The sequence below is a fragment of the Camelus dromedarius genome, chromosome 23, assembly GCF_036321535.1.
Source record: "Camelus dromedarius isolate mCamDro1 chromosome 23, mCamDro1.pat, whole genome shotgun sequence".
NCBI classification, from domain to species: Eukaryota; Metazoa; Chordata; class Mammalia; order Artiodactyla; family Camelidae; genus Camelus; species Camelus dromedarius.
Genome location: NC_087458.1, coordinates 10,580,165 through 10,592,283, shown reverse-complemented (window position 1 = coordinate 10,592,283; position 12,119 = coordinate 10,580,165). Strand labels below are relative to the sequence as shown.

Sequence of the window (12,119 nt, the reverse complement as noted above, 5' to 3'; positions counted from 1 at the left end):
TTATGGAACAAATCAGAAGTAAGAGGTCCATCAGCTCATCACAGTTCAGTCATCCAGGTTTAGCTTTGAACTAACCTACCCATATTTGGGGTGGCCAGACAAAACTGCATCTTTTCTTTGTACTCCAAGAAGAGTTACCAGACAGAACTGCTCAGAGAAGCTTGACATCCCTTTCCGGGAGACAGCTAAGAAAGGGAGGAGGGGAGCACGTTTCTTCCCAAAACTGAGGTTTGGCCGAGGTGACTACACAGCTCTCTTCCCGGCTCTAGTGGCCTAAGCACCTGACCCTGACTTCTTGGGAACAGCAGAGTGATTTAAGACCTGAAAGGAGATGAGCAATCCTGGAGGCATAGGCAGAAAAAGTCCCGGTGAGACAGGAAGCCTGCCGGTTCCTGATGCATAAACTAGACAGTAGAGGCAGCACTTGACTGACGCGGAGCTCACTCTGCTGCGGCGTCTGTGAGCAGCTGCCGGGTTCCTCACCAGGCTCCCCTCCCTCTCTTCACTGGCTGATGGATCCCAAGGGACTCCTCTCCTTGAACGTCCTGCTGTTTATCTCCCTGGCTTTTGAGCTGAGCTGCGGAACAAGTGAGTGTTCGTCTGTTTGAGGGCTTGGGTCTCACGATTCTCTGCCAGGAATCAGCTAGCCCCATGGATGGGGAGAGGACGCAGGGGCAGGGGGCTGTGATTCTGCTGCCTCCTTCTTAGAGACTTGCTCTGAGTTCCGCCTGCCTCTTTCAAAGAGGAAGAAATGTCATGAGTTGCTGGGCCCCTTGGCTCCAAAGCTCAGCCCCACAAATTTTAGTTTCCTAGGAAACCAAGAGCTCTAAGCCAAAGGCACCAGTCACATTCTAGACTAGCCACTCCGGGTGAGGGGCTCCAGTCAAAGTCCTGGCTGAGAGGCTGGTTTTGCATGGGTATCATTTTGGCAAAGACCCAGGCTAAGGGAATGAGCTGGGAAAAGATTGCTCCTGTACCCCTGTCCTGAATGGGGAATCTCACACACACACACAGGCAGACAAACCACAAGCATGGTCCAGCAACCAGAAGTAGCTCTAGTGGGAAGAGGGTAGAAGTGAAAACCCCAGGCATTGGTCAAGAGCAGATAGTGGCCACAGTGTGGTCATACTGGTGGCTACTTTCCTGGAAGAGAAGGTCCAAGGCAGCAAGAGGGGGAGAGGCCTAGATTTTTGTAGCCCAGGGCTGGTTACAGTAAGTGAAATATGAAAACTGGGAACCCTCGGGGTCAGGGCAGCTCCACGAGAGGGCCAAACATACCACAAAGCATTTGGAGCTAGGCTCTGTTCCTGTCTTTCTGGCTTGTCTTCCTCCAAAGGCCACTTGGTATTCTCTGTTTAGTAGTATCTGAGCTATGAGGAAAGGTGTCTGAGAAAGAAAAAAACAAGCAAGAAGTGGAATTTGGGCTCCCTGTGGAGTGGGTGAGAATCTCCTTTCTTTTTAAATGCCTTGGGACTTTAGACTGTGGGAGGCAGCCTGGAGTGGAAGCAGCATTAGGGAAGGGAGGGGGGAAATCCCGAGGCTCCAGAAGCTTTGTTCTTGGGGTTTTCAAGACCGCAAATCCATTATGGACTTTTCCAGGAAGAGTCCAAAGATAATGCTGGAGTTGTAAGAGGGGCTGCACTTGGGATATATTTTTTGCCAGACTCCCAGATGAAGAGCCCTTCCTTAAGTTCACTTTTCTTGGAATCAGGCAGATCCATGGCTCTTGCTTTCCGAGGTCTAAGAGAGGAATAATTGAGCTCAGGGCTCAGAAACCCAAACAGAAACACCTTAAGCCATCACAGGGAGAGTATACCTTCCTGGGCGTACCCTATGTGTGACTCCACCATTTTTGGAATTCTTCTGAGTGACTGTCAGGAGCTGTGGGGTTGAACAGTGAGCTGGACTTCTCCATCTCTGTGCTTGCTTGCCTCCTAGCCAGCCTGGCCCACGGCATCTCAGGTTCTGCTGATAGCTTCTCCCCTGAAGGCTATGGAGGTCACTGGTTAGTGAGATACAGCCCAGCCCCATAAGGCGTGTCTATCCAATTGGCAATGGCTCCCTTCCTTGCATTCATCTTCTCTGAAATATGTACAAAAATTTTAGTGTTTTTATTTTTAAATACGTACCCTTTTGTGAAACCCCAATAAAACCCAGACGGAACTGCTTTGCAAGTGGGACAGGTCAACCATGACAGATTTACCCAACCAAAAAGCCCAATTCTTGTAAAATCAGTACCCACACCTTTCCCCATGTCTACTCAGCTCACCTTCCAATAACCAGTCAGAATTACAAAAATCAAAATGTCCGCATGTCCCTTCCCTAGTAAAGTGAATTTTCTAATTCGCCCAATGATATATATTTTTTAATAGACTTCATTTTTAGAGCAATTTGGGGTTCACAGCAAAACTGAGTGGAAGGTACAGAGATTTCCCGCTCCCCCAACATATGTGTAGCCTCCTCAATTATCAACACCCCCCCGCCCCCCACCAGAGTAGTATATCTGTTACAACTGAAGAATCTGCCCCAGTGGGATTTTTCATTCCTCCTTGCGGGTCCTCTCCACCTCTTTCACACATGTGGGGGAGAGGTGAGGGACCAGTGTGGGGGTTCTAGACTTGGCCCATCCTTGTGTGTTCACTGGTTTATTCTATCCCAAGATGTAGATCTAGGCACTTTTATTTTTCAAAAGCTTTAATATTATGATACAATGTCATTACCTTCACTGTCTCCAGTGCTGGACTAGAAATCAGAACCTCAGGACTATTTGGTATTAGCCATAGGTTGACTTTAAAATAAACAGCCACGGCCCCTGCCTAGCACCTGACAGTGTCTGCTACATGAGAGCCCTTCCACAAATGTTTGTTGAGTGAATAATAATAGTATGCACAGCATCTTTGCAATATATCAGACACTGCTGTAAGTACTTTATGTGTATTATTCATTTAATTCTCATACCAACCCTATGAGATATGCGTTGTTATTGTTACCATTACAATTTTACAAAAGGGAAGAGGCACAGAGTAGTTTAGTACTTTCTCTGCAGTCACACAGCTTGATTCCAGAGGCCTCAATGAATGAAACTGGATAAGCTTATGTTTAGGGAGGAGGGGAATGCTAAAATTAGTATCCGCATCTATGAATATTTAATATGCTATTGATTATCGAAACATATGAGTTGGTTTTAATTGAATTGAAAGGACGTATAAGAATTTTCAAAAGGTGAGAGAAGTTGATAAAATTATAGGAGGAAATAGAAGGCATAATGGAAGTATTCGATCTAGAATTTGGAAAGTGAATAGAAACATCTTTCATCATGTAATATTTTCATTAAATTTTTTAAAACTAATTTGTTTATTGACAGAGTTTTACGTGTATGTCTATAAAATTTCAACAATTTATAAAAGGATATAGAATGGAGACCGATCTCTCTTTCATACGTCTCCCTACTGTTACCAGTTTTTTGCATGTCCTTCCAAATATATATGCCTGGTAGGTTAAATTTTTATGGGACTTGAAAAGAGTGTTCTAGATGAAGGCCCAGATGCAGAGGTAAAGTGTTGTGAGTGTTCAGGGGGAATGGTAAGCAGCCTGTTGTATCTGAAACCTAGGGTTCCGAACTAAGGACTTCCATCTCCTGACTGGCAAGTGGATAGAAGAGTCCTCATCATTTCCCTACATAAATACCTCTTAGGGATGTTATAAAAACAACAGAGTACACTTTGATTTTAGAGAGAGGATAAATTAGGCTCTGTGTTGCCTTTTGTTCATTCATTCATTCATTCATTCATTCATCTCATTCAGTTTTTTCATTCTCTTGCAACAAGGATTTACTGAGTTTCTACCATATCCTATGTGGGTGTTAGGATTACAGCAGTGAATGAAACAGACACAATCCCCACTCTTGGAAGCTTATAATCAAGTAAGGATGACAAGTACTGAGCCAGAGTGAAAAGTGTGATGAGTGATATGAAGGAGAGAAGCAAATTACACTGGAAACACATGGCAGGGAAACAGAATCTAAGCCAAGGGTCGGAGACCCGGAGGGCGGAAGGAGGCAAATAAAGGGCAGTAACAGGCTTTCAGGCTGGAGGATGGTGAGTGCAAATATTCTAAGATAGGAAGATGCAGCAGTGTCAAGGAATGGGAATAGGAGGACAGCTGGTGGGACTTCAGTTTAAAAAAGAGACTTAGACACGTTACTTTTTCTTTGTAGGCCTAGGTTTGCCATAAGAACTGTGAGGTCTCTAAGTCCTACCTGGAAGAAATGCTATAGCAAGGTGCTACAAGCACATGTGAAAGCATTAGGGCTGGACCAAAGAAAAAAAAGTTATCATTAGGTAAAATCCCATCTTGTGAAAACGTTGGCTAAATGCTACTGATTTCAGGAAAATATCCATGCGCGCATGTGAATCACTCTACTTTCTAAGCAGCATTACTGTGGAAGGAAAGTGAGTTGGTGTTAACAGCTACAAATGTTTCCTCCAGACTCTTTTAGTAAACAGGGGCTGACTGAATCACAGACCCACTGGAAAACACTCATCAGGTAGAGTGTTTCAGGAGCTGGGACTCCACTTGAAGGGGTTTACGAACCACTTTAATTTTCCACTCTTGCTTGGGGACGATGATTTCATGAACCCCCTGCAGACCTGGCCACTCACACATGTTCAGCTGTTACCTCACCATTCTTCATGTGGGTTGTGGGGTGTGAGGGTCTCTTCCTGGTGAAGTTTTGATTCCATTCCACATGACTGAGTCTACCTAAACCACTCGGCCTGTTTTCCTCATCTGCCCTCTCTTTCTTTCCCTCTTTCCACTCCTCTTTTTTTTTTAATTTTTCTTTTTCTGGGGGAGGGGGGGTTACTCCCTGCCCCATTCTATTTCCCCTCTCCCCCCAGCTACCCACCAATTCCAAGTTCTGAAAATCACCATGGTGTAATGAGTCTATTGGTTTAGATGGATGGAAGGGGCACACAGGAGACATAGGGGGAGGGGGAGGGTTATGGTCTGAGAATGGTCCATTTCTCCTCCATATCAAAATTGGTCTAAAAAATCACCAGGATGATGGTGATTCTCAACCTTGATTTGAAGCCCAGACTCCTTTGAAAGATGATATTTATGGACGTGCTACCAGAAAAACGTATATATGCTGATCTACACAGCTTCTGTACACAATTTCAGGGGGCCCACTTACCGCATGCACGGATTGTTCTAATTTTCTGTCATCCCTTTATAAGTAGAAGTTTAAGTTCAGGATTCAAGAGCTTACTCTTTTGGGTACTGTACCTATCAAGTTGTCTGGATAGCCAGGCATCCATAAGTGTGGCTGGAACAAATTCCATCATGCTGTCCAATTTATCTTTGTAAAAACAGCAACACGAACACCAACAACAGCATTTCTTGTCTAATCAATTAGGCAACAAGGGAGAGGACTCTAAAGAGTTGATGTATTAGAAACATGTAAAAGAACAAATGCCTAATTGTCTTTCTCTCTTTTCCTTAATAATTATCTGCCAATCGAATCCCTCGAATCCCATTTTTTCTTTTTTCCCAACCTCTGAATCTCTAGTCTGAGGTCAGCTGGGCCCTTTATAGGACAGCATTGGATCTTAGAGCATTTTGGTATCGAGAACATCTTAATCAGTTTGCCCAAATTTCCAACAACCCATCTTAACCTCAAGTTAACTGTGCCTTTTCTGGGTCGCTGCATTACTTAGACAGCTTTATCGTGCTCTTCTGACTTTCTTATCAACTAGAACAATCTGTGCTCTCTCTGAGTCATGGGCTCTTTCTTTTATAAACTTTAGCTTATGGTTAAGTTCAGTTATTAAGTTCTGTCACACACTGGGCAAAGCAAAATAAGGGAGTTTCAGGTAACACGGCTTTCAGCATTCCATAAATTGAATAGATATTTATTTAAAGCCAACTATGTGCCAACCATTGTTCTAGGTCATAGGGACCAAAGAGTGAACAAATTCTTCCTCTTGAGGAGTTGGCATTTTAGTGGAGGAGACAAAAATAAATGAATATACAGTATAACATCCGATAGTAAGAAGGGAGATGCCACTTTAGACAGGATGGTCAGAGCAGGTCTCTCAGAGAAGATAATTTTTTGAGCGGAAATCTGAAATAAAATGAGGGAATGAGCTCTTTAGCTATGTAAGGGGAGAGATTCCTGGAGAGGGAGAGAACAGCAAACGCAAAGGCTGTGAGATGGGAAGATTCTGGGTGAATTAAGGAATAGCCAGAGCCCATGAGGCCATAGCACAGTGAATGGAGACAGGGCAGGAGACGGAGCTGGACAGGAGCCAGGGACTGGGTTATTCAGAGTCTTTGAAGCCATAATAAGGACTACGGATTTTTATTCTATGGGTGCTTAGAAGGCCCTGGAATATTAAAAAAAAAAAAAAAGACAAATTTAATTACAAAATAGAAACACTCACAGACATAGAAAACAAACTTACAGTTGCCAGGGGGAGAAGGGGTGGTAAGGGATAAATTGGGGGTTCAAGATTTGCAGATACTGACTACTATATATAAAATAGATAAACAAAAAGTTCATACTATATACCATGGGGGACTATATTCAATTTCTTGTGGCAACTTATGATCAAAAAGAATATGAAAATGAATATATATATGTTTATGTGTGACTGAACTATTATGCTGTATGCCAGAAATTGACACAACATTGTAAACTGACTATACTTCAATTTAAAAAAAGCAGGAGAAAGACAAAATCTGACATTGTTTTTAAAGATTACTCTGTCCATTGTATGGATGCAGGGAGATTTGTTGGAAGACAGTGGCAGGGCCCAGGCCTGGGATGATGGTGGTAGAAATGAAGGAGGTCGGAAGTGCTCAGTTGCCAGGTATATTCTGAAGGCAGAGCCAACAAGATTTGCTGACAGACTGAGTGTGGAGTATGAGAGAAAGAAAGGAGTCAAAGATTATTCCAGTGTTTTAGCCTGAGAATTTGGGGGAATTTAATGTTGTTTGCAGAAGGAGCTATGGAATCAAGAGTTCATTTGCTAAGTTTGAGATGCCCTTAAGACTCCCAAATACCTATTATGTGTGGGCAGTTTTGAGTACAGGGAAGGGTTTGGGTGGGAGATGTAGCTCTATAAGGATTCCAAAAACATGTCAAACTGCAACTGGGTGAGTGTGGCTGGTAGACCTGGGAGCATGGCTGTGAATGGGTCTGAGTACTGAGTCCTGGGATGCTCCAGTATTTAGAAGTCTTTTAGAGCAGAAAGTTCCAGTCAAAGAGACTGAGAAGGGGCAGCTAATGAAATAGAAAGAAAACCAGGAGGTAGTTTAATGAAGACGCTATTTCAAAGGAGGGATCTGAACTATGCCAAGTGCTCCTGAGAAAGCAAGATGAAGATAGAGAATTGACTTGGTACCATGGAGATAAAGTGACCTTGACAAGAGTGGTTCTAGTGAGTAGTAGGGAAGAACGCCTGTTTGGAGTGGGTACCAGGAAAAATGGATCAGGAAATGGGGACAGAAAGCATACAGTATAAAGTATACCACACATTAAAGGACTTTGTGATAAAAGAAATCAGTGAAATGGGGAGGTGGCTGGGGGCGGACCTCGGATCAGGGGAGCAGTCTTCAAGTTGAGGGAAATTACATGTTGGAATGTTTTGTGTTGGTGGAAATAACCCACAACATCCCATACCAATAACGAAGGTGATGATGCAAGGGGTGGGGGGCAATTACAGGAGCAAAGCCTTGAAGCAGGTGACTGCTCCATGAACGAAGATGCTACCCTTAGCTGGGAGCATAGATCATCCATCCAAGTAGGTAAATTGACTTGGTGGTGGAAACAAATGGAAGTTCTCTTTTGTTTCTTCTTCTTTTTCAGTCATCAACTGAGGCTGTGGGTTTAAAGAGAGAAAAGGTGTTAGATAGTCAGCAGTAGGATCCCTTACAGTGGTTTGAAAGGCTTGGGTGGGTTTTTTTTTTTTTTTTTTTTTTGACTGTTGTTGTTGGCTCAGCTTTTTTGAAAAAGAGAATAATTTCTCACCCTCAACCATACTAAGTATCTTAATGATTTTTTTTTTTTTTTTTGGAGAGCTAGGATTCCACGGTTTGAACAACGGGCCCACCCCCTCCCTGACTCCACATCCCTCAGATTTTCCTCTTTCCTCCTCATCTGAAATGATGCTTCTGTGACCGTGGTCTCCTGGACTCACAAGCTCAGAATCACTTTCATTTACTCTCCAACCTTCATGCTGTATATCCAACGGTGATGAGATGTCTGGTCGAGGAATTAACAGACCTGGAGTCTAGTGCAGTTACTAGCTATATGACTTTAGGGAAGTCACTTAACTTCTCTGTGCCTTGAGTGCCTCACCTACAAATCTGAGTTGATAAAATTCCCTCCTAGATCAAAGAAACCCAGTGTCCTAGTTAGTCTGTACAGCTCTCTCATAAGTCATTTTTAGGTTTCCACTGGGGTTTTTGAAATACTGAGACGATAGTGGGATTCTCATGACAGTCCTTATAAAGTGCTAAGGGCCTAGCAACCCCAGGGATAGCCCAAGAGGAAGAGGGAGATCCTCCAGTTTGTTATTCCTGATGACTAGGCGGTGTGGTTCTCAAAGGCTTCCATGATAAAGGACTTCCTCTGCCTTCCTCCTGCAGGTGAGGACTTGATGAACTGCCCAGAGATCCCTGGCCGGCTGGGAAGCAGCGTGCTGCTGCCCCTGGCCTCTGAGTGGATGATTAAGAGCATGAACAAGAGCATCCACATCCTCATCACAAAGGCAGAGTCACCCGGAAGCAAGGTCAAGAAGAAAATAGTGTCTCTTGATCTGCCGGAAGGGGGATCTCCAGGATATCTGGAGGATGGCTACACATTTCACCTGGAAAACCTGAGCCTGAGGATCCTGGAGAGCAGGAATAAGGATGAGGGCTGGTACTTTATGAGCGTGGAGGAAAACGTTTCAGTCCAACACTTTTGCCTGCAGCTGAAGCTCTATGGTAATAATAGTGGCTTCCCCGGTCCACGCTGGAGGGCCAAGAGAGTGCTTTGCCCAAGTATGTAGGCCTCTCTCAGAAGCAAAGGGTATTTAGAATTGGAAGCAACTTGAAAGATCATTTAAGTCAAGGGGGAAACTGTGCTTCAGGAAGAAGTTTTAGCAGTTCACAAATCTTTTTTTTTTTTTTGTCCAAATTGCGCATTAGTGATAGCTTTACTCCCATTTTCCAAAGAAAAGGGGACCAGCTGCCGATAGGCTGGAGGTCCTGGAGCCCCAAGAGTCTTGCTTTGCAGATGAGATTTTCTTTGGAAAAAAGGGTTTTGGTTTTTTTTTTTTTTTTTTTTCTGATTTTTAGGAAGTTTGAATATCACTGACCGAGTCCAACCTCTCACAGAGGAGGACATGGACATCTGGAGATAAGTGGTTTGCACATGCCTACTCGCATCTGTGTAGGTGGCTCACTACACTAGGGGTCCTGGGAGAGGGAGAGCTGAAACTCATCCCACACACCACTCGCCAAGCCCTGTGTCCTGGCATAGGATTGCATCTGCCTGGTGGAAGAGGCACCTCCTTCTTATTTAAACAAAGGCTTTGGTTATAAAGTTTCTTAGTTGCAGAACTTAACTGGAACCTATGTCCCTCTGACTCTAAGGTCGGAGATTTTTTTGAGCCTCTTTAACTGTCAACTCTTTTGAATGTACCCAGAGTTTGTGTCTCTTAAGTCCAGAGGCTCCCTTGAGTTCCCAGGGATCCTGGCAGCCACTTGGGCTGTCCTGCTTCTTCACGGTCACTTCCTTATCTCTGAGGATGGAACAGGGAGCCCCATACACCCAGCATTACTTTGAAATCCTCAGGTACCTACAGGAGAGACAGCAATGCCCTTCCACCTTTCCCCTCGCCCCAACCTTCCCTTCCCTCCAAACAATGTAATGCAGAATTCCCACAGCCCTCCACCAGGTACCAGGGGAGTCCTGTTCACTCCCACAGTGTCCCGGGAGCAAGGCTGCCATTAGCATGAAGACTACATATGCATTTTTCTAGAACAGTTCACTGCGTTTGTCAAATCTAATCATATTTTATGATCAAATTCTTACCTTGGAAAATATGGTCTCTGCAGCCTTGCTATTTTTCTCAAGTCAAAGAAAGAGGCTGGATTTTGGAGTCAGACAGATGCAGGTTCAGATCTCAGCTTGGCTGCTGAGAGGCTGAGTGACATTATGTAAGACATTCTACCACTCTGGGACTCAGTTTCCTCATCTATAAAATGGGTATAATTATAAATAGGGTCAAAATGGCTGAAAAGATTTAAGAATATGATGAATGTGAAATTCTGGCATTATGCCTGTCCTATAGTAGTTACTAAATAAATACAGCTTTCCCTTTTACCTTGCCTATTTCACAGAATTAGAGTGGGATTAGCTGATGAGACCTATGGCTATCCCTATTCCAGACACCCTAAAGCTCTTGCTATTCACACACACACACACACACACACACCCTCACAGAGTATAGATGAAATCCCACCACCAAAAAGTAATTCTTTTAGGTCTAGAATGTAATACTCTAGCAAAGGACACTTAAAACCCATGGGGGAATTAACCAACAGCAAACACAACAGTTAGAATACAGGAGAGCAACCTAGATCAGGAACAACAGGAAGGGGCATGGGGAGCCCTTACAGTATTGGTAGGAGGGGACTAAAAGACAATTTTTTCTTCTCTATTTTATTCCAGGGTGGTCCTGGAAAGGAGTATGGGTTTGGGGCATAGGGAGACAGATGGTGCAAAGCAGTAGGTCCCCATTAGGAATAAATCACACTGCGGACCCACTGAGAGGGAAAAAGCACCATTAGACTGCATTTTCTTCTGACAAAGAAGGTGAGTCAGAATTCCAGAGGGTTCCTTTCAGTGATGGCTCCCTTCCTCCCCCTCCTGACAGAGCAGGTCTCCACTCCGGAAATTAAGGTGTTGAACTCAACCCAGGAGCACGGGAACTGCAGCCTGACGCTGGACTGCATAGCGGAGAAGGGGGACCAGGTGGCTTACAGCTGGAGCGAGGAGGTGGGCACCCACCCGCTGAGACTTGCCAACGGCTCCCGCCTCCTGTATCTTACCCTTGGGCCCCAGCATGCCAACAATGTCTACATCTGCACTGTGAGCAACCCCATCAGCAACCGCTCTCAGACCTTCATCCCGTGGTCCACATGCTGGCCTGATTCCTCAGGTGAGTGCCCTGGTGGTGGACAGTGTGCCACATTAATGATGTAGGCTCAGTCCCCACCTGCACCAATTGTTCTACTTCCATAGCTGTGGTCTTCACCTTGGTAACAACAGTTTACTTTTTCTCTACAATTCATAAAAGCCTCCCATGTCCATTCAGTGAGTGCCCTCTGCTCATAATGACCAGGGTGCCATTATGCTCAGTTCACAGCTGAGGTAACCAGTGAAAAATGATGGAGACAGACCCACAGCCTAGGTCTCAAGTTGAGATCCTTCCTCTCCCCTCTGGCCTTGGCTCTAACCTGCAGTGGTGGCTGGGTGAGAGAGTGCAGGGGGGCAGGTCCTGCCTCCCAAATCCATGCTCCACTAATGGTGGGATGGTTCTACACCATCAGTAAGTATTTATCAGTTACCTATGGGATAGGAAATTGGGAAAAGATATGATACATGACCTCTGCTCTCCAGCAACCTGTCATAAAGTTAAGACATGAGACATTTGCTCAATAATGAATAGCAGGATATAATAAAGGGTCACATTTCAGGAAATGGACTGTGAATCCCAGAGCTGGTCAGAGGGCCAGGAGAGTCGGCTCTCTGATTAAGACTTGGACTATAAAGTTTGGGGATAATGATAAGTCAAATAGCACTTTATTGTTGGCAAAGCACTTTCAAATGTATAATCTTTGTGATCCTCACAATAGCCTTATCAGATAACTGTTGTCATCATCGTCATTTTACAAATGAGGAACTTGAAGCTCGTAGCACTTAAGTATCCTCCTCAAGTTTCTTCAGCTTATAAGTAGAGGAGTCATCACCTAAACCTAGTTCTTCTGACAGCTCTTTCTCTGGAAAGATAAAGCATAATTATTCTGTTCTCAAAAGGAAGGAAGGGCTGATTATGTAAGCCCAT

General features: G+C 44.3%; 1 protein-coding gene across 1 annotated transcript in view; it reads left to right on the top strand.

Annotated features, from left to right (window-relative positions):
• Positions 1 to 203: 203 nt before the first annotated feature.
• Positions 204 to 12,119, top strand: part of SLAMF1 (signaling lymphocytic activation molecule family member 1) — a 31,882-nt gene continuing 19,966 nt past the window's right edge. The window contains exons 1-3 of the mRNA XM_010993089.3: positions 204 to 588; positions 8,653 to 8,991; positions 10,929 to 11,213. Of these exons, the coding sequence (XP_010991391.1) occupies positions 513 to 588; positions 8,653 to 8,991; positions 10,929 to 11,213 (700 nt within the window). The 5' untranslated portion in view covers positions 204 to 512. The remainder of the gene's footprint in view (positions 589 to 8,652; positions 8,992 to 10,928; positions 11,214 to 12,119) is intronic.